This window comes from Haemaphysalis longicornis, unplaced genomic scaffold (genome assembly GCF_048455015.1).
Source record: "Haemaphysalis longicornis isolate Haplotype H1 unplaced genomic scaffold, Haemaphysalis longicornis Haplotype H1 scaffold_7, whole genome shotgun sequence".
NCBI classification, from domain to species: domain Eukaryota; kingdom Metazoa; phylum Arthropoda; class Arachnida; order Ixodida; family Ixodidae; genus Haemaphysalis; species Haemaphysalis longicornis.
The window spans coordinates 92,132,206-92,154,882 of NW_027526422.1; the positions used below are offsets into that span (position 1 = coordinate 92,132,206).

At 46.6% G+C, this 22,677-nt stretch overlaps 1 protein-coding gene across 1 annotated transcript in view; it reads right to left on the reverse strand.

The window, feature by feature from the left end:
- Positions 1-2,356: 2,356 nt before the first annotated feature.
- The window catches only part of Cals (calsyntenin 1), a 172,231-nt gene continuing 151,910 nt past the window's right edge, over positions 2,357-22,677 (reverse strand). Inside the window, exons 9-17 of the mRNA XM_077678045.1 lie at positions 22,225-22,351; positions 20,901-21,055; positions 19,777-19,928; positions 18,931-19,150; positions 17,639-17,852; positions 11,585-11,730; positions 10,932-11,193; positions 10,024-10,223; positions 2,357-8,855 (exon numbers count right to left, since the gene is read on the reverse strand). Coding sequence (XP_077534171.1) covers positions 8,622-8,855; positions 10,024-10,223; positions 10,932-11,193; positions 11,585-11,730; positions 17,639-17,852; positions 18,931-19,150; positions 19,777-19,928; positions 20,901-21,055; positions 22,225-22,351 — 1,710 coding nt within the window. The 3' untranslated portion in view covers positions 2,357-8,621. The remainder of the gene's footprint in view (positions 8,856-10,023; positions 10,224-10,931; positions 11,194-11,584; positions 11,731-17,638; positions 17,853-18,930; positions 19,151-19,776; positions 19,929-20,900; positions 21,056-22,224; positions 22,352-22,677) is intronic.

Sequence of the window (22,677 nt, forward strand, 5' to 3'; positions counted from 1 at the left end):
GTATTTTATTTCTGAAGTATGCTCGCTTTGACCTTGAGCAATGGATGCTTGATGAGCCACATGACGCACCACAGCGACTAAAAATTTAAATGCCTTTTCACATTCCCACTGCCACTTTCACCCGGTCTCATATACACGCTCGAAGGGATCGGCCAACGACAGTGACAGCTGCCGTCAGAAGCTCACAAAAGCCCAGCCGAATCAGCCATTCCCATTGGCCGCGGTGTCAGCATTCCCACAGACAATACCGAAATAGGTTTTTTCTCTCAATGGGCCACTTAATGCTTTCGCAGTAGAATGACCGACAGCCAACGAATTCATCCCATCGTCATCTACCTTGTTGTTTGTTCATCCCGCTTGTCCTGTCGTCAGTGCAAGTGTGTGAATACAGTAGACTCTTGTTGAGACGAACTCGGTTATAAAGAATTAAATTGTTAAAACGAACAACACCTTTCCTCTTTTGGGACATGCACAACGCAAAAAATGTCTGTGTAAGACGAATTTCTGATAACACGAACAAATTTTCATGGACCCTTCGAGTTCGTTTGAACGGGAGTTTACTGAATTCAGAACTCCCAATATTTTGCGAACAGTTTTTGCTGTATATGATCTGACTTGCAGCACCATATCACTGTTCGAAGTATTCGATTCTTTTCAAATACAGGGCATCCCTTCATTATGACAAACACTGCTATTGCGAATATTAGTGAATTTAACGAATGAAATTTGGTTGGTTGTGATAAATTTCAATGACACTTGTGCTGTTTATATTATCAGTTATAACAAATGAATCTTGCTCACTGCAGGGCTAAAAATGGTATCCAAGCTATAGTGTGCAGAGTCAGCATCTTTCCGGACCCTTAGCTGACTGAAAGGTCGCACATGGTAAATTGTGCAAGAAATATGGGGGGCAATTTTATTTTTCTCATTGAGTGCAAAAGAATGGTGCGGGTATAAAATAATACAGTAGTCATATGTAGTGTAGCGCTGGTCTTAACGTAGTGCTCCTTAGCTGCACTCCATTGGGCGTGGTAGGCAAGTGACTGCTGTGGGCTGGGCTCATCTCCCGTTCTATGTCCAGTAATTTAGGTGCCTACATTTATAACGAATGTTGGGTGTCTCGCTCCCTATGCGATTTCTTTATAACAAGGTTCAAATTCAGTCAAAACTTACGAGAGTTACAGACTAAAGGTTGCCTCTGTCACATGACATGCGCATTTTTTAAGCTTTACCACATGGCACGCACCCTTGGGTCAGTGTTTTAGCACGTTTCGGTAGAGCAAAAACATTTAATGCACGTTGAAGCTTACATTAAAGCAAAGATATTCACATTCTAAAATATTCTTATAGCCATTCAGAGTCAGTTCGTGAAGCTGTAATTTGATTTGCAGTCAAAAACATATCCTCACACCTATAACTAATAAAGTTATATTATTATTAATCCGGCACTCTTTGGCCAAAATGCCCCAATACCACAAAAACTGCGATCATCATTATTGTACATAAACAAGTAATATTCAGAAATTTTAGGCAGCTTGCACAAAGCAACTTTTTTTAGAAACAGCAGATATGTAATAATTACACTGTAGAAATTTCAATCTCTTTGCTTGCTCATGTGTGATACCCGCCTCCCTACTTACTTGTTTACGTGTCACCACTGTTTTTAAGCATATCAGAGCAAAAGATATTGAGCATATCAGAGCAAAAAACTTTTCTTGAACCCAGGTTTTTTCGAGCCCTTCGGTAACACACCAGTATCACCCTTGCATCATCTTGACGAATTCATAGTGCAAAAAGGACGAGGACAGAGAGAGAACACACAACACAGCGCTCGTTCTTTTTGCGCTGCGAATTCGTCAAGATTGCCACACCAACTTGCCCAAGAATCCGTACTAGTGAACTTGCATCATCTGTTCATCGTCGGCTGCCTCTAATAACTTTTCATTAATAAGTTTTGTTATCAATGTGCTTGCAAGGCACCATATTAATCTACATCTACTTTTTACAACACTTTGATTTTGGCAGAGGGTGTACCGAGACCTTTTGCAAATGTAGTGCATGGCTCTATCATCAAGTATTACGTTATGCAATTCCCGTACAAATTTATCGAAAATGGCTCACATTTATCAGGGGTCATTGGCAAGCTAGGCATTCGAGGTGTTCGTTATCATCATCATCATCCCCTGCATGTAAAGTGGTCATCCGTTGACAGCCAGGCACTTTATTACACCGAGTACAGGCCACAGAGTTTCATCCAATTCGCCTTTACGTCCATTCGCTTTCATGTCCACATTAAGCCTCTTGTCGCATTCCGGTCAACTTCGTGCCCAGCCAGAAACTCAAAACGAGGCGGCGATTGGGACAACCATGTGGTATTTATTGCAATCAAAGTGATCAGCTGGTACAGAATATTTGTCAGTTTGAGAGGATTTTTTTCCTACACGAGACTACAATTTGCATTATTATATTATATGTATATTTATACATACATATCACGAATGACACGCTGTACAGGACAGAAAAACACACTCATTCTTAACAAACGAGGAAAAAAAAAAAAACCTGCACTTTCCTTTGTGTGTGTTTTCAAAGCAGGACTTCTGCGAGTCTATCTTGTACGGCGAAAAAAGAAGAAAGTACAGGCAGTCCACGTGTGTCCAGAGTTCACTCTGAAGCATACTCAAATGGTTTTCCCTGTGAAACGTTGAAAATAACGCTTTTTTTTTTCTTTGCACTTTCGCCTAAAGCATGGAATGTCTCAGTTGCAACCCTCGAGCGTACGACAAATACAAACAAGAAAAGGGAATAGATAAAACATGTCAACTACTTCACAATAGGCAAGGCTGTGTGTCGTCACTATACGTACGTATTGAAGCTGCCGAAAAACAATATTTACTTACAGACGCATCAACTCGAATAATAATGAAACAAAAAATGAATACCTCAGTGCAGCGAAAGTCTGCCACAAATCGAATGTTTTCCGTCACCTGCTTTATCGAGGTGTCATCGCTCGGTGACACGCCGAAACCCAAGGGAACCGCAATGTCGTAACTCCGTCGGAATGCACATCGAAGTTCTCGCAACGTCGACGGGAAAGCTTTTAAAAGAACGCTAACGTGTAAAAGGCTTATACCGATTACGGTAGCTTTCTTTCTCTCTCAAGTGCAGGGTTGCTTTGTTGTTTCGACCGATGGTCTCGATCGCCGACGTGCAAACAGAACAATTGGTGCAGCGCGACTTGTCATCACAGGATCATGAAAGCGTCCCATCACAAGCCTGGTACAACAAAAAATTTCACTTGGATGACACGTACGATAGCAAACGTTATGGAATAGAAGAGCTCAATTGGGCGACGAGTTCGCAGCGGGGGAGGGGGAAGTGGCGGGGGGTGGGTCTTGTAGGCAATGGTGCACTTATACAAGCGACTCGAGGCTTCACACATTGGCCACTTAACAATTAGATGCCACTACGCGTGTGAACGGTCAACTCATGGCGACGACCACAGACACCAAATAGCCAAGGGCCGACCCGCGCACAAGAAGCCGCGCCGCCGAGCTCTTCGCAGGGCTCGAGCGGTGCGTAGCTGAAAAAAAAAATCTGCCGGTGGATATGTTTCTTCCTCCTGTGTACTTATACAAACGACAAGGGAAAACAAATGCGACCCACACGTTTGTGGGCCCTGCGGCCAAATGCAGCAGTAAGTAAGAGCACTCGTACGACGACTTCTTTTAACAACAACGGAAAGGGTCGGTCGACACAGTTTCTCACGGATAAGGGGAGCAAACAAAAAAAGGTAGAGCGAAACTGCTCTGAACAATGCAGGGGCAGTGGGAGGAACCAATAAAGGTGCTTGCGTATAGAACTTCCTTCGGCAAAAGGCTTGAAGCGAATGATCGAAAGAAAAAAGAACGAAAGTGCCACAATGGCTGACTTTTACACGGCCTCCTTCCGTCTCGTCGCTCAACGACACGTGTGTTTGAACTTAGCAGTTTTCTGCACTATGGCACAATGAGGGTCTTGCTCTCTCTCAAGCAATCGAAGGGCTACACGTACTACAAGCAACAAAGAACAACTCACCGACGAAAAACTCAAGACGAACGAGGAACGCGCGCTGTTTTTTTTTTCCCTCTCACTCTCTTCCCACCGTCGTCAGACATCCCCAGAAAGTGAAGCACACATCAAAACAACGAGATGCGGAGGTCAAAAAACGGTGGCGCGCAAAAATGCCAAAAGCGGCCTACACACACTGAATGATAACAACGAGCAGAGTTCAACTACAACAGCGGATGTATGATGCCAGAGAACAGAGGAGAGGCATAAAACCAGCCTGACAAACAGCCCTGGTTGATAGGACAAAGCGGGCTGGGGAACAGGAGGGGAAAAATAAAAAAAAGGGAGAAGAGGAGATGCCTTTTGTTCTCTGCCCTCAAGTGATGCCAGCCCTCTTCACAAATGATTGCTGCCGGAAAAGAAGGGACGAGCGCTCAATTAAGAGGAAATAGGAAGTAACAGCTCAAGGAGACAGCAGCCAAGAAAATTGGCAAAAATAAGCAAACGAATTCAAAAACGTGATGCACGGCAGCAAGTGAGCTTGCATTGGGCTCACAATTTGTGAAGGCTTAGTTATCGAGCACGAACTCCAAAGTTTCTGGAGAGAATACAAAATTTGTTCTTGGGAACCGACTCCAGAGTGCCCAAATCGGCTAAAGGCAAAACAATAGCGCGAGAAGCTGCCAAGAAGCAACGGTGGTTTAAACCTAGGATATGCACATGACTGCAGGTGCTTGAAGCCTAAAAGCAAATGTCCTTTCAGTATTGATGTATGCTGTTTAGTTTTCAAACCCCTGAAAGCAGCAGACACAACCAGTAGTTCGCTTCACCTCAACGCACTTCACTTATACTCCATCATTCACGGCGCAAGCTCTGAATTTGTGCAAGCAAGCGTGTTAACTGGGCACATTTAGTTGCACCCCAAAAATGAGATGCTACCAAGCATATGCGCAGTGTATTTCTACACCCATCAATGCAATCTCGCAGTACCACAACCACTAAAAGCAATCTTACTCAAAGATTAATGCCTGCACATACGTCCGAACCTCTGCTTCATCATGACTTGAACATGTGCGCAAGTACAATGGTCATGTGCCATGACTGCGAAATTCGGTCCCTGAACATGAACACAGCAGCACTGCAAAAATCTAACAGCAAACATTTTGTGGCACACGGTGCCTTTGTAGAAAATAACTAAGAAAAAAAACTTACACGGGCTTCCCTAATCAGGGCGTATCCAAAGATCAGCACATCAGCGGCAGACAAAAATAACAGAATTGTTTGTGCAATCGTAGCTGATAGCTTCACAAACCTTACTAACAAAGAGAAGTTTACAACCTGGCGCATTCTCTTACATTGCACAGCTCTGTCAGTGATCGATTCTTTCCAGCTTTATGCAAGGCAAGCTACAATCAGCAGTGGCTAATAGCAGAACCATTTTCTTGACCACTTAGGTTAGCGATGAGGACCAAACAAAAATATCTAGACTTACCAGGCTAGTTCATTTTGCATTGCCAAAGAAAAAGAAACTAAGAAGTTTGTAGAAAGATTGCCAGGAGCTCCTAAGTTGGCACTGAAACAACCAAAAATCTTAGCAAAGCCTGTCACAAGCCATTGCTCACTGCTTGCCAAGACGGACATCAGTATCTGGATTATGGTAGAAAAATTTAGCTCAACATGGCATGCAAGTCGGCAATGGTGGCTCACTACGATGGTACAAACTCGAAGTAGAAATGCCCTTTTTCGACCTCTATACACTCAACGTGTCACCCATTTAGAGGCGAGACAGAAAGGGCGTCAAAACGAGAAAAAGGTGTAGCCAGGATTATGTAGTACAAATACCTACTGCCTTTAACAGCTGGGCTATTTGCGAATCGCAGGTTACACCTGCAATTGTGTAGCCAGTCAACATTAATTAACAAATAAGAAAATGTTGTTCAGCTTTTTATAAGCTTGCATGCAACCACTACAAGAAGGTGTCAATTGTACACCCTGTTAGGCGCTGTGCCCAAGAAGGGAGTCAGTGCGACTCCCTTTTTACACCTGCATGCTACTGAGAGCAGCCATTGGGGGTGTAAAGCATTACCCCCTATCAGTTAGTTCCCGCACCTACTCTTCACATATTTTTTTTTTTTAAATTGTCGAAGAAACATGCCTGTTGTACAAAGGAAGGTCGCCACATTTGTGACCTCATGGCTAATGACGTCGTAGTAAAGACTGGAATGCAGCTTTGATAATGTCTGCTGTGCTCAAAGCGCTCAATGTCTCACTCAAAAGGCTCGCCGTTTAGAGACAGAAAGAAAAACGTGCTCTTTGGCCTGCTGCCAGAAACGAGAGCATCTGCAAATAAATACAGAAGGGGAGAGCAAGAAAAAAGGGAGTAAACAAGGAACCAGCACTGTCTGTCTTCAGGATGGGTCCTGACTCTTCCAGGAACAATACCGAAACGCAAAAGGGAAAAACAAACTAGAAAAAAAAGTACAGAAACTGAAGAGGGAGCACAAAATGGAAACAAGGTACTACAAGTCGGGTGCTCATTCGTGACTTGCAAAAAGTCATCGCTGTGCAGTTCGATGACTACAGGGTTAATGTTCATTTGGGCCCAGCGGCCTTTTTTTTTTCCAGCTTCACGTCTGCTAGTGCACGATATCGGTGATAAAGGATGCAGTACCTCGCTTTCTAGCGATGCATCAAGACGAGGAACAAAGATGCAACGTGCCAGAAATGCTGCACAAAGCATACACCCATCGTGGGGTTTCATCAGGACTCAGTACTCGGCAACGAGCAGCCACCATCCCAGATGCCTGCGCGTCCGGAATAGCGGCTCGGCGCAGTCAGCTGAACGGGTCGCCGTTACAGACACGAATCCTCAGTGCGGGGCTGCTTAGGTCGTCCCTTTCACATTTCTAAGCACAGCCAACCTGCGACTAGCGGATGTGCCATGGTCTTCTAGAACATAAAACCAACGGTATCAAAAAGTGGATGCCCCGACGATTGTTCTCCCTCGTCCTTTCCGTGCCGCCTGACAGGACCAAAGATGAACTTTTCTCAGACTCAAACAGCACTGAAGACAGTTCTTGCACCAAAAAGAAAGGAGGGGCAGAGAGGAAGCCAGGGATGGCAAGGATGTGTGCAGAAAGGGAATCAGTTACCCACGTGGTCTGGTACAAGACTCGGTGTGTAGGCGCAATACCTTCGTATTTATGTCTGTGTGTGTGCATGTATGTGTACAGACACATTTTCTTACCTATTCAAACTCATTGTGGTCAAGGCGAAAAGAAAGGGTACTCTGAAATGGCTGCGGCAGTCAAACAGCTGCCCGCAAACACTGCATTGGGACATTTGAAGATGAACACATCTACAAGATGTCTAGTAAAAAAGAGTAAAAGAGTAAGAGTAGGAAGGCCAATAAGACACAAGGAACATATCTTGTCACTGATAGCCAATTTCTCCTGTGTGAGGAAATGCCTGTTCCCTCACAGCACTTTCTGGATAAAGATGGTACAATGGCAACATAAAAAGTTACGTGCATTGTATAACTTGTCCCAATAACGACACTGGATAAGCAAGCTCCCGCTTGTAGTTCCTATGCATTTCCAAATTGTAATTTCACTTTTTCCACTGACGGAGATGAATGGAAAGTGAAGATGTTGAAAACAAGATGGCTGCTCAAGCATCTTTCACTATCCATGTTTTTCTACCAGTGCTTTTGTTCCTTCCCTGAAAAAGCTCAAATCCCTACACTCAATGGGCCCTCCAATTCTTGCCCCGGGTACCTGCCCATTCGGAGCTTCGTGACACTGGGTATGCACTCTTCTTCAGCTTTGTTCCAACTGCAACCACCACAGGCACCCACATGTCCAGCATCTGAACAGTGTCTCTTTCAGCTGCTGGGAATGGATCCTGGGTTTCTCATAACGCAGTTAAAAGCGAAGCCGGAAAAGAGCTTTGATGTACGTGTGTGTTTGTGTTTGTTGTATCTTTGTATCGTCGAAAGCGAGCCAACGGAGCTGATGTACAGTGCTTTGAATCCTACCTAGTGGGCTGCTCGAGCGAACGCATGTTTCCGTACCCCTACCTCACAGTACAACGCCAGTAGCAACTGCTGCCGAAATAGTTGCAACTGCAAAGCTGTGGGCATTCAGGCCGCACATGCCAACAGTCCCCTCCCCACACTGCCTACAAGCAACCAGTAGGTCTTCCATATAGCTGTGACAGCCTTTCTTTTCACAGCCTTTCCCACGAGAAAAGCCAAGTTTACAGCGTCCCCACAACAGCAGGGCATTCTGTCCGCTTGACTTGACAGTCTCCCCAGCCACGGTCATGGCGACTGGTACTGTGACTATCGGCCGCCCGAGGAAGCAGCAGCAGCAGCATCGTCATCATCATCCTTTAGGCTGAGGAACGGCAGTCCACTTGGCAAGCTTGCGTGCGGCTCGAAGCACACCAGGTTGCATTCCAAGTCACTGTACTAGCTGTCTGCCCGACAGCAACAAAAAAGGAAAGGTGCCCTCTTCTTCTTCTTCACGGCAAGGATCCGGGAGGAAGAGCGGCGGTGGGGGTGGTGCTTCTTAGAAGGTCAGGGTGGAGTCGTCCCATTCGAGGTCCCCCTTGGCCTTGGCCTTCTCTGGGGGCGCCCCTTCTTCCTCCTCACTCTCCTCGTGGTAGCTGCTGCCGTCGTCCGAACTGTCTGAGTCGTCGTCGTCAGCTCCTCGTCGGGTGCCGTTGCTTCCGCCGCCACTTGCCATGCCGGCACCGCCGCCTGCTCCTCCACCACGGCGACCTTCCCGCTCTTCAGTAATTTGCTGAAAAGTAAAAACCAACACTTGTTACTAGTTTGCCATGCCACAAAAGAATGACCCCTCAAATAAACAGTCCACGAATAGACACCCACGAATAAATGCCCAAATTGGGTGAACTTTAGGAATACACTGGTCAACCGTTTTTTCGGGCTCCCAAAATTTGGACTTGCTGGATATTCCAAACCTTCTTGAGGAACTGCCAGTCGTCCCATAGGAGTAATGACTCACGGATTTTTCGGTCGGCTACTGTATTTGCATGGGTAGTTCCTCACGGTGCGTTCAAAACCATCTTGCTCATGGAGACAGGCAATGTCACATACAGACAGTTAGTCTTTTTCCGTAGATCATTTACTCCTTTGTGACTCTAACCTTTTACACCCTTTTGACTCTGTAAAGAGCACCATAATGTGCAGAACCCGTGTGACCATGGTACCCGATGCACATTTGATCAAAGCTGGGCTGCAAAACTCAATTCCAATCAAACTCTTTGTGCACAACACACCTGTGAACAAAAACTTAGCTATCATCGACAATTCACGGTTAGAAAGGACGCAAGTGCAGTGCACCCGACGTTCTTTCCCTTGAATGAGCAGGAAGAATAAATAACGGCAACCAGGGGCGGAATGACTTGTGCAATGCCACCTAGATTAGAACAGCCTCCGCATAACTTCCGTCTTTTCAACTGACTCCCAAAATCATTTGGCTGGCGTAATCTCGTGTTGTTGCATTGTTTTTTGCCCACAGTGATTAAGGCATGCCATTCATCCATGGTGGTCTTCTCATTCATCAGCATCATCATCATTACCCAATTTAAGTCCACTTCAGGACAAAGGCCTCTCCCAATGACGTCCAAACGCCCCTGTCCTGTGCTGCTCAAGTCCATTCTTAGCTCCAAATTTTTTTTTATTTCATCCTTCCATTGAGTAAATGGCTTTCTACTTCTAGACCCGTATCTGGGCATCCAGATGGTTCACCAATTGTCATTTCGCCAAACTACGTGTCCAGCCCAAGTCGATTTTTTTCCCCCTTTATTCGAACTATGATATTCTTTACTCGAGTTTGTCCTCTGAACCAGGAAGCTTGTTTCCTCTCCCTTAAGGTACTGCCATTCTTATCGAGACAAGAGTGCCTCGACCCAGCGAGCGAAGCATTTCCGGACAGTCGCACTCACGTCCATGGGGTTGACGGTGATGGTGAGGGAGGAGTCGTCCCAGGCCATCTCCTGGTCCTGGTCGTCGCCCGAGCGCAGGCGCGAGCCCCCCTGCCGGTGCTGCTGGTGCTGGTGTGCGGCACGGATGCGGATCACGCCCAGCACAATCATGAACACCAGGAAGCCCACACACACCACGATGATGATGGTCACCGCATGGCCTGCGTTCAGTCGAGGGAAGGAACGCACGCGGTCCACTTTTCACGTCCGTCAGGGCCACGTGCAATTTCACATCTATTCTTGCGTGACAGTGATAACGACTGTTCGCAGGTTTTGCATTCACGTCGTCTACTCAACTGCATTTCGCTCGGCTATATGAGAAAAAACACCCAGTGCCCAATGAGACTCGCTGCAGCTTTATCCCTATCTTCCTGCATAGAGCCCTCATGGTGTTTTGTGATCAAACAAGGTGCCCTGATTTATGCGTCTTTGAATTGCACGTGGATGGAAGACATCTTTAGGCAAACCTGATGAATCAGGGTGCCTTAATGACCATTAAGCTATGTTTAGGACTTCCATTAAACTTCAGGCTTTATAATTCCTAAGAGTATCGGTACCATACATGCTCCACCTCAAGTTGTTGAACAATTTTTTCTTGTGCTATTGACAACCTGCATACTGGCTAGCTCACTTTGCCGCACACGCATACACTAGTTATCAAACTCTCCTTCAGCCAAGAAGTTTTGAGAAATGTGTGTGAGTTTTCGTTTGTAGCAGCCTGTACTTGGGCAGAGGAAATGTTTATTTTCTCCTAAATTGCTTACCAAACCCATCGTACCTTACATAGTCAGTTTTAGCAGAGTGAGATGTAAAAGAGACTGCTTTCACTCGGCCCTGCACCGCATTCGAGATGGCCATCATGCACTCACTCGCAGAGCTCTTGGCCAGGGCTTCGGAGGCTCCCCCGTCCAGCAGCTCGACGTATTTGCCCGCGTGTGTCTTGGCTGGCTTGGCCTCTACACTGTGTGACGCCACCTGCACATGTGCCGCCATCGCTGGGGCCGCGGCGGCAGCCACGGGCCGTGACGACGAGGACGACGCCGGAGTGGTGCGTGCGGCACCCGTGGCGGGAGCGGCCGTCTCGTGCGGCTGCTGGCTGGGCGACTCTGGTCGCGGGTGGATCACCGTCAGCTGGAAGCAACCAGAGGGACCGGAAGGGTTATCGTATCATTCTGCGATCTAGAGCAGATTACAGTCAAACATCGTGATAATGAAATTACACGACTACAAAATTCCTGTGGCAACAAAATATTTCTGGATCCCCGGCGAAGTCCATAGAAGCCTATGTGTTTCATATCTCTCGGAAACGAAATGTCTTTGGACAGCGATCCAACATTAACACAATTCGCTGCAAGTCTGCTTGGCATGTTATCTACCCATTTGAGGCGAACAGTGTCCCAAAAGTGCTCAAATGCCCTACTAATAACACCGTCAATCTAGACACATTCCAGAACACTATGGGTTAGCAAGCACCATAATTAGGAGCATCCCCAATGCTGTGGTCACTGATATGCCAGCTTACCGTTTGGATGTACTCGTTGCTGACAAAGCGGCCGTTGAGTTCCGAGCAGACAAGCTTGAAGGCCCGGTTCAGATAGTAGGCGGGCTTCTTGTTGAAGTACAAGATCTGCCGCAGCACGTTCTCGTAGTGCTGAACCTTGTCAGCGCCTGAAAGGCCAAGGCAGTGGGGCAAGTACATTAGCTTTGTGCCACCTCCATAAAACCCCAAAGTGAAGCTCAAGTCTCACAGCATTCCTACCACTGCAGTTAAAAGCAAGCAAGCCCTTGTAGGCCATGGCAGTGGCTGTTCACTGAACCGGGTTCCCTGTAGCTACACCTGTACGACTCATTCACATCAACTTGTGCATTACTTTTCTTCATACGACTCATTCACATCAACTTGAGCATTACTTTTCTTTTTTTTGTCACAAAATACAATGTGTGCCCGCACTAAGTAACAAACATATCTATATGTACATATGTCTCAACGAATCATTATAGTCATGACACTCCTTCATCATCAGGGCATGACCAGCCCAGTCTTTACCAACAAAGGTGAAACGAAAGGGAGGCTCCAAATCTCACAATCCCTTGTTGGCTGACTTAAAAAACACACATACTCTTCCTTAACATGCTACATACAGTGGTTAGTGGCAATAGCACCATGCAGTGCTGCCAAGCAGCACCAGAGAGCCCTCTTTGATTGTGTATCACGAATGAAACATCGTGACATCCTTATCCATTGACATAACACTCCGACGACCTGTCATCAAGTAATCACAATCAACCCACCAGCATAAAACCAAATTAGACCCAGTCTAATATTCACTGAGCTTCACAGGTTCTAGTGAGCAGGGTAAAAAGGACTGCTGGTGACTTAATGGCGACTGTGCCCTCTACACGAGGCTACGGTAGCATCCACAATTATATACCTATGTATTTATCAATGCGAAAAAGCAGTGTACATCTTGATAAATAGAAAAAATTTTAAAAATTGCAAAAGTAATACATACTCCCAGCACATTTATATACATGCCTCCTAACGGCGGACATACTACGAGATGTGCACATTCGTGCTACTAAATGAAGGCTTGCACGATGAATATTGACAAGCAAGGAAGTTGAATACACAGATCAGCTGAAGAAAGACGTAATGATATTTATTTACAAGTACCTTACAGGCCCTTGGTTAGGGCATTCAGTAAGGGGGGCTAGCAAAGACATGTACAACAAGTAAATGGGCAAAAGGTGCCAAAAAGTAAGCGCGAAACATGAGTAACAAAGAAACAAGAACTATAACTATAGCTAACTAACTATATAACTATAACTAACTACCGTAAAAACCTGCGTATATACGAGGTTTTTTTCCAAATTTTACTACGTAAAATTTGTCCCTCATATTATATGTGGATCCCAAAGTTTTCAGCTGAAAATTGGCACTTTCGGTTTCGGTTTCAGCGGAGGGGGCGCCATCTTGTGGTGACGTTAGCTGGCTGCTGCTTCTCTCAGCTGGCGCCATTTTGATTGTTTTGACCCCGCGAAGGATCGGCACATTCACTGCAAGTCTATCACGATGTCGGGTGCACGAAGGCAGTATTCGGCTGCAATTAAAAGAAAAGTCATTTTATGTGCCGAGACCATCAGGAATTGCGCCTCAGGACGGCAGTTCGGCGTCACCGAAGGCAGCTTTCGCGGGTGGAGAAAGCAACTGGTGCTTGACTAGATAAAATCTGTGTGGTGTCGGCAGCCTGGAGCACTTTTGGGGGTTCCCGTCAGTGCTCGTGTTGGACGCCTTTCGCGGCCGCCTGGCTGATTCCGTGAAGAAGTTGTTGCGCGAACCCCGCACGGAACTCATTGTCATTCCAGGAGGAATGACATCCCAGCTGCAACCGCTAGATGTTTGCATCAACAAGCCTTTCAAAGACTGCATCAGGTCCTGCTACCGAGAGTGGATGAGGTCAGGAGACCCGTAAGTGACAGCTACCGGATGGCGGATGCGTGGGCCAGCATCCCAGAGGAGCTCGTCAGTCGCTCTTTTAAAGGGGTCCTGAAATGCCTTCCGCCGATGCATGGATGTACATGTAACCAAATAAAGCAATGTATTAGCAATCTCCTCCTGCAAGAATTTTGTTAAAGCGATGAGTATTAGCTGAGAAATCGTAAATCAAAAACCGCGAATTATCGTCGCGCCGTATTTCCTCCTCCTTTCAACTGTTTCTTCGCTGTTGGCCTCCCCTCCCATGATGCTCCGCTCCTCAGCGGTGACGTACTTCCGCTATTGCGCTCCCACAGACTGCCGTCTGCTACGGGCCAGCTCTTTCGGCTTTTTCATCTCTGTAGACACCATGGACACAGGCTGGAAAAGCGAACGAATGACCTGGCCGCATGTGTGCAGCCTGGCCTTGCCCTTTCGCGGTGTACGTAGCTGCAGGGCTGCAGTTGGTATCGGCGGCGAACTCGCAGCCGCGTGGGGAGAATCGTGCGCTTGTTCCCTTTGGTGCACCGCGCACTGTTTATCCAAAAAGCGCGGTCTCAGATGTGGCCCCGCTGGTGCCGGGTGTTATTTTGCGGTGGTTGTAATTCCTACTACCGGCGGCATGTGAAAAAAGACATTTTCAACCGACACAGAACCCGTGCACAAAACGCGCCGGATCGGATCGCTTTATCAGCGGCGATGAACGTGAAGGCGAAGAGCAAACCAACGCTGCACTCGATCAGCGAGAACCCGTGTTCTGACAAGCTGCACCCATGTGTTGCATTCAACACTGACGGGAAAGCGTTTGTTTGCACTTGTTTGGATAGTCGTAAAATGTCCAAACACTCCGGCACTCCGCTAGCAGATCAGCCGGCGAGACATTTCGGAAAACATTTGACAGATGGCGCCGTATGCATTAGTGTGTCGCTACGCAAAACTGATGAGACGCTCTACTAAAACTCCCATCGCGGTGTCACGTAGCGGGACGCAAAAATTTAGCGTTTAGCGTATGCAAAGGCCACAAACGCTGTACTAAAACTCTATTAGCAGCAAAATAGCGTGCGTATGTGAAACCGCTTGCGTTTACAAAGCTGCACGCCGAGCGCGTACGTTTCAAACCTAGTGACATCGTTTAAATACACTGGCAAGCACAGTGTAACGTAGTCAGATATCAACCGTATGCTCAGGCGACAAGCAAGAGCTTGTTTTATGTGGGGCGGAGATTGCGCATAAAGGCCCGTTCGCACTTGCGACGAAAGCGAGTGAGAGCGGCAGGAATTCCGTCGCTTTGTCGCGCGACGATCGTTTTTGTCGAATGGTCGGGACAAATTTTGGTTGCGCGACAGAATTCCCGTCGCTTTCGCTCGCTTTCGTCGCAAGCGGGAATGGAAAGTTCTGCCGCGCTACCGTCTGCTACGCAGCTCGGAGGTAACCGCGCGATCTGGTCGGGCCGGATGAACGCGCACACTCCCGCACGGCAGCGCCCCAAGCGGCAGACGGCCGCGTACATCGCTCCCGGCGCCCGCCTGGAGCCCGCCCTCGGCACACTAGCCAGTATATTTCAGGCACTATAATGGACAAAAGATTTTTTGCTTCCGATGAACCTAGTTCTTTGCCCCTATGTTTTTAAATACTTGAAGTGGTTAGCACGTCGTCCTCACGCAGCTCTGTATCGTCGTAGCATCGCTGATTGTCCGAACGAAGCTTGCAGCTAAGCCAATGCAGCGACCGAAGCTGTGTGTGTGTGTGTGCATCGCCTCCTGTGTGTTGTGGACGCGTTCGTTTCGCGATGAAATGCGACATTGTACTTCTGCGGGTGGATAGTGCTTCCCATGGTCTGGATTATCTTTCTCGAACGACGTACCACTCAACCTCGCATGGGGTATGTGCAGTGTGCCTGGCTAAAAGCCTACTCGCTTGCGCGCCAGAGTTGTGACTTGCTGCTCGTCCCCGCAAACCGGGTGTGAGGTGAGTGCCGTATTTACGACGGGCAGGAGGAGGCAACTCATCGTCTGTCAATCGCGGTTCAGACTTGCAACGCATGTTGTGACGTTGCGTTCGTTCGAAACGCATCTCTGGATTGTTTTGAAGTTGAATAAAATGTACGCGTCAAACCCGGGCATTCGGCTCAGGGCGTTCTCTGCGATTGCACCAAAGAAGTGCCACGGGACTTTCTTTATGGTACGTACTCACGTAAGATAAAATCCACGTCGTGTTATGGCCGTGTTGCATTCAATACAAACGGTTAAGCGTTTGTTTACACTTGTTTCGTTTGTCGTAAAATGTCAAAGCACACCGGCACTCCGCTGGCAGATCAGCCGGCGAGCCGACGCTGAGCAGACGACTCATCTCTTTGCCGGAAGTGCGTGAAAAAGCCGCCCAATAGCAGGATGTCTAGCTCATGACGAACATCTGGGAATCGATGATGTAGACATGTGAAGATGGCGGCGTCCAAAAACATGAAGGAAAGGGTGAGAAAAAAGCGACAAACTTTGCAACAAAAGTGTGAGCTTTCCGCTGCGCGTAAAAGAGTAATACTTGGCACAGGTGACGTTGGCGACCCAATCTAGCGATTGCGCTAGTTCATTTAGTGTGCTCAAAATGCCTTTCAGGGCCCCTTTAAGAAATGCGGCATCTCGAACGCCCTTGATGGCATTGAGGACCACTTTCTGTGGGAAGACATTTCCGACAAGGCGACTTCAGGAGATAGCAGCAGCGAACCTGACGATGACTGAACGCACGTCGGGAGACAGTGCCGGCGAAAACTGACAATGACTGAACGGTAACTGCAGTGCAAATAAATGTTTTCTGTGCTCTTTATCTCGCATTATATGCGGATGAAAACTTTTTTCTGATTTTGCTGTCCCCGAATTACACCTCGTATTATAGGCGGATTTTTACGGTATATGCGGTAAAATATGCATGTAGATTGAACAAGGTGTTATATTATTAGAGCACGTGTATGCACAATGGATCATTTGACTGAATTTTGTTCGAAATATTTCTGGTTGTCTGGTGTGCCAATATGTTAGGGAAATTGTAGTGGTATGATACAGATGCATTCATATTTCATAATAAATACCCACACTGTTAATACTCTGCTTACAACTTCTTAGAGTGTGAGCAATAATGCAATTGCTGCAAGCAGCCTAGGAGACCACAGTTTTCTAAGAATTCTGAGCTGGTTAGTGTAAAGAGATATTGCATGGTCATACTGTACTGTGTTGCTGGCTAGTATCATGGTTATTTTAGCCTTATACAACGAGCAAAGCTTATATACAATCCATTCTTTGGTTGATATCACAGGTATCAAATATTTGGTACGGGAGATTAGCATCTAAAATGCTTCATACGAAGGCCTTTCAACTACATATCTGCTGAAAAAAAAATAGGTAATGTCGAAATCGCTATTTTTTTTCAGAATTTGAGGCATTCATTAGGGCAAAACGTATCATCCAATTAGTGGCCAGTGTCACTGCACTGGGATTTTGACTGAATATCGTCAGATCCTTAAGAGTTTTGCCTTCTTCAAATAAACCTAACTTTTCCTGAGCCATCCAGGGCTCAGCAGAAGTCTTCAGGTGCCTTTTGACTGGGGTAGCCATGCTACCCCACCTGTCAAAGAGGAGGAGCCATCGCTCCCTCTGCAGCCCCTGTTTTAATGCGCCGGGAGACATGCAGGACAACCGACGTCTCTCAACTGCGTTATCCTCAGTGCACCTCCTAAGCCTTTATTCACCTTCTGCACTGTTATGTGTTTTGCAGCTAAGCTGCCAACTTGCCCAACAGAACATTCCTTCTGCTCCCAGACATGGGTTTCCCCGATAAAACTGACCTGACAGTAATTAAAAACTGACTCCAACCAGGAAAGTTTATAAAAACAAAGATCTTTTGACTCCCTTTCATGAGTCGAAAAAGAAAAAAGATGTACTGACTCCTTTACGGGAGTCGAACAAGAGTCAAAATGAGGCTCGCATATAGAAGCCAAAATGTCTTTGCTTTTATAAACTTTTCAGGTTGTAGTCATTTTTAATCATTGTCAGGCCAGTTTTCCCCCGGTCAGATGAGATTCCGTCACACTGTTGATTTCAGGAGACTGACCATAGATGACGAGACCGTCCTTGCTCTCGCGGTGGTGGATGCCCAGGTGTGCCATCATGTACGAGGGCAGCTGGAAGTGCTCGTGGTCCGGGTTCAGCGGAGGGTACACCTGCACGCTGCACGAGTCCAGCCGGCCCGGACGCTGCTGCTGCTGCTGCTGGGACGCAGAGGGCGACACCTGGTTGTCCTCGTCGTCCTCCTCATCTTCGTCCTCCTGCGGAAGACGGTAACGAGGATGCTCGTGCATTCAAGCCCACTCGTGTCCTCATCATGCTTGTGCCCACTGCATGACAAAGGCCTCTGCTCCAGCCGTTCCCATCTTGTGATGCCCTAGTTTATTCTTTAACTTCGAATTGTCTGATTTCATCCCTCCATTAACATAAAGGTATTCGCCCCTAATTTTAATTCCATCCTTCAGCAGCCACTATGTCACCCTGACGGTCCATCAGATGTCAGCTCTTTGAATTACATGCCCAATCCCAAGTACACTTTTGCATGTCCACCCATAAAGTTTTCTAGCCACTTTTTTTTGGCATGGTTACTCTAATGTCAATTTCATACCAAGGAAAGCATAAGGCTGCACAGGGCATTTGCCAAACAATGCCTATGGCTGAGTAGCATGCAGATGGTCTTACTACAGGCATCAGTGAAAAGGTTCATACACGTCAACATTTTTTGGCTAACTGAGGCTACCAGTGTTTCAGTAACTATAAAAACCCCTACAGCATTTGAAGGATGATTCAACTCACGAAACCTAATGCATAACAACCCCTTACATTCATCTCTTGTAAAAATGTGCCTGGCATCAGGCGTGTAACGAGGGGGAGCGTTCCAGTGCTAGAGCCCCGCCCCAACTTTTCGGAGCGCTGCATCCTTCTCTCCACCCCTCCTTCCAACGTTTTAGTGTCCACGTTATTTACATACACACTGCACCCATACGTCAAAATTTAAAAGCGAAAACAAGAGAGTGTCCGTTTATTAAAGCATTTAGACGAAGACATTGTCTGAGAACAAACTCTCAATTTTTATTCTTTTACAGGCAGCGTATAACACCCTTTGAAAAATATTTCTGGCCACGCCACTGTCTGGGACAAATATGTCATCGCAGCTGACTGCAGTGCTCATTAGCTCTGTGATAGTGATCGATGGCAACACGTATAACAGTTTAAGGCCTAGCACAAATTAGTTACGGCTAGATGAAAACCCTTTCAAAACAGCTGTCATTGAGACCACCACTGAATACCCCAGTGAGAGCACCGTGCAGCAAATGGAGCCCAAGACATAGACCTCACCTGCGAGGATGAGGAAGCCGTGCTGGCCTGTGTGGTGGGTGGGTGCTCGCGCCCGACGGAGATGAAGACCGAGGCGAAGAGCTCGATGCCCTGCTTGAAGGGCTCGTACTCCCGTGCCAGGTTAGGAGTGCCATTGATGGTGATGCTGGGCTGCTCGGCTGCCAGGATGGTCACCCACGACTCGACAGGCGGGACCTTTTGCGCCTTCCCGTTGCTGCACCTGCAATCGGACCGACAAAAGGGGACTGTCAATCACAAATAGGAAAGGCTGCAGTGCAAGGCGCGCTGGTTGAGGGGCGGACTCGCTGCATCAAAATTACATGGGACTTACTGGTTCACGACCTTCAGGTCTAAAAGGCATTGTGCTCCAATACAAAGAGGTCTGTCGACTCATTAAAATGTTCCTAACGACCTAGTTTGCTCATTTTGAAAGATATGACCTCTGAACTGAAATAAGAAATAAAACTCTCGCTCCATGTAAGACGGCAAGTGCCATGTAGCACAAACCAGCTTAACTAAACTGCTTTTCTTGTTCATTCCTTATTTCAGCACAAAAGTGCCTTTTTGTAAAATAAGCAAACCAGGCTGTTCAGATCATCTTCACAAATTTGTGAAGCTTTTTGCATTGGTGCATAGTGGTTCTTAAGCCTGCAGGTTAGATGAATAAGTCCCATAAAAACGAGATCAGATGAGTCCCTCTTAATACTCTTCTACATCATTGTGATCCCCATCAGGCTATTGATGTTGCATAAACTTTTTAAATGCCCAGAGGGCGAAGTTTATTTTTAATCCCGGACTTTACAGTTACAAACTAGGGACCACCCAGACAGGTTCACGGGCACTCACATGACAGTCGTGGCGACGTGAACAGTGCGGCGTCCAGGCGTGGGGAAGTCGCGCGAGTTGACGTAGGCAACGCGGGAGACGAGATCCTCAAGAGTGTCCTGGTCACGAGCCGTTACAGTGACTTCGCTGCGCTCCGAATTGGAGGTCACCTCCTGTGACAAGAACACGTGACAGCCCGATTGCAACATCGCCCCCAACCACTGACTATAGACACAAAATGACACAACGACGACTCCCCCACCACCCCTCTTCCAAAATAGGAATGAAATGAGAACAAAAAAAAACAAAATTCTGCGTATCTTTTTGCTTCACTAGAAATGTCGTCAAAGGGTGATAGTTGTCTCACACCTCTGCCGCGTAACTCCTTCTCCGATTTCTGCTCCCACCCCTCATGCTCCGCTTACGATGAACTGAGTGAAGGTTTCTTCAATGCAATTGAATTTTCCCACCTCTTCACATGACATCTGTTGGGACAACACACTTTCTTTCTATTTTGTTTCTTTTCCTGCCTGTACAGCATGAGCAAAAGCTTTGTTCTTTTTGTGCTTGCTTCGATCTAGCATAAGTTGGAGACTTTCTGCTCTATTTTTAGCCCGTTGCTTTTGGGTTTGTTTGTTTTCACTTGCTATCATAGAAACCACCCAATGCGTGTTCCTAACTAAAAGAACGTGGGTACTACCAATTAAGTACTTACCATTTGCCTCAGAAGTGGCCGAGGTTTCCTTTGCACTAAATAATGGGGTCATGTATGACTTACATCAGTAGTTCTAGTTTTTTGCAACGGTTTGGCCTATATATATACAGTGCAATCTCGTTAAGCCATTGTTTCTTACGCCATAGTTTTTTTTTTATACGTAGTTAAGTCGAATCCCCGACTCGGGTTTCCTTTTAGCCTAACGCATTCGGATACCCGGCGTAAAGCCAGTTAGTACGTACTTCTTTCGCATGCCCGTCAGGTACGGTTTAACAAGGTTTCACTGTACTTCATTTTGACAAGATGTTTCAACTTTTGGCCGAAAGGCTGAATCGAAGAACAGACAAACCAACAGACCAAACCTTTCACATTTAGGTAGCCCACGAAAGGCCATCGTCTTCAAAAAGTGCCTTCTCTTCCCAACACCCACCGTTCCTGCAGCCTGAGAGTCGGCTGGTGGGATGTCCAGCCACTCCTTGCATCGGTGCAGGCAGGAGAGCACGTCAGGAGACTCGGTGCGACCCCGCAACACGGAGAGGCCCGTGAGGTAGCCGTGGAAGTGGAACGCCATCTTGTTGTCCTTGCCTGCATCGTCAGTGAATCGACAGATCACCCACCCATCGTTTCGGCACTGGCGACGGGCTTCCGACCGGGATGTTCACGACATCAGTGGCAGCACGTGGCCAGGCTGAGTTTATGCAACTGGGCTACGTAATGAACTGAGGGGCTTGGGCAGTCAGGTATGAAGAGGAGACAGCTGATGCGCGATTTTCTGTTCATACCGCTATTCGCCATTAGCTTCACTGTATTCAGTGATGCTACTGATGCGAGGCACATGTCCTTCTTTCGTCAGCTGACGAAAGAAGGACATGTGAAGGTGCAAGTCGAGGAAGAAAGCTGACAGATCATGAAGGCTACAGAGGATCAGCTTTGCACTTCACTTCCTGCAAAGCTGAAACTAATCTACTATTTTACTTTTCAGGCACAGCATTACTGTGAAATAGATGTGTGAAAATGTAAAATTTTTAACTGCAAATGGAATACTTATAATAAAGACTTTCAGGGAATCGGACCAATTTTTTGCTTTTCAATAGACCTGAAAACAATGGTAATAATTTTGGGTCAGGGCTTTACATACCTGTATGCTTGTGTAATAGAGCTTGATAAGAAAACTAGATTTATACCTAAACAGTTCAAGGCTATGACAAGATAGCGAAGAAACTCACAATTGACAAGATACAGAGTTAGCACAAGTTTGTCATGTGCAACGTTTACACAAGGTATGCTTTTTTTGCAAAGCTGCAGTGTCATGCAGAAAAGCCAACCTGAGTGTGCATGCCATGAACATTTGGATAACTGCTTCAAGCGCTATACATCCAGCGCTAAATTCCCTCCAACTCGTTGCAAAGAATATATTTTGTGGTGGCTTTATAGCGGGGCATTTTCTGTTTTTAAACAAGACGCAATTGCACGTACAAGAGTTCACTGAAAGAACTGTCTAATTGTGTTCTTGAACTTCCAAATGCTTCAAAAATACTGTTTGGAATAGTGGTAATCAAATCAGAGTCAAATCAAATATTGAGTTGTCTGCTTTGACATTCAAAAGTGTAAAGTATATGCCCACTCCCCGCTATTCAGCAGTATCATAACTGCGTGAGATCGGCAAAGAGAGTACGACAACTGAAGCTTCACTTGTTTGCTTGTAAGGGTTTAAAAAAGAAGAGAGCAAAAGAACAAGCCCAGGTGGCACTAGCCTTGCCAGCAGGCTCCCACGACAAAGGTGGTGTTGATGTTCTTGGTCTGATGCAGGGGCCAGTCATCCACAATTTCAGGATTGTTGGCAGTCACCTTGAATGGCCGTCCGTCGACATACAAGGATGCCTGCATTGCATTCGGGAACATGTTATTAAACCACAAACAAATGCTAACACAGTGCAGTTAAAGGAAGTATCCATTTTTAACTACATTTACAACAAGTCAGTCTGTCTCTGGCACAAGTATTTGTGTCAGAATATGTTGCTGGGCAGGTTGGTACTCAACTAAACAAGACAACACAGTGTGAGAGGTTGACACAGGCTTACAAAAACATGCAAGACAAGTGCTGTTCAGTGTGTTTCTGTGAGTCTTCGTCAACTTTTTCAACTGTTGGGTTTCATTCAGGAACATGTAATTACGTTTGCACAATGCCATGATTATTTGCCACAGCC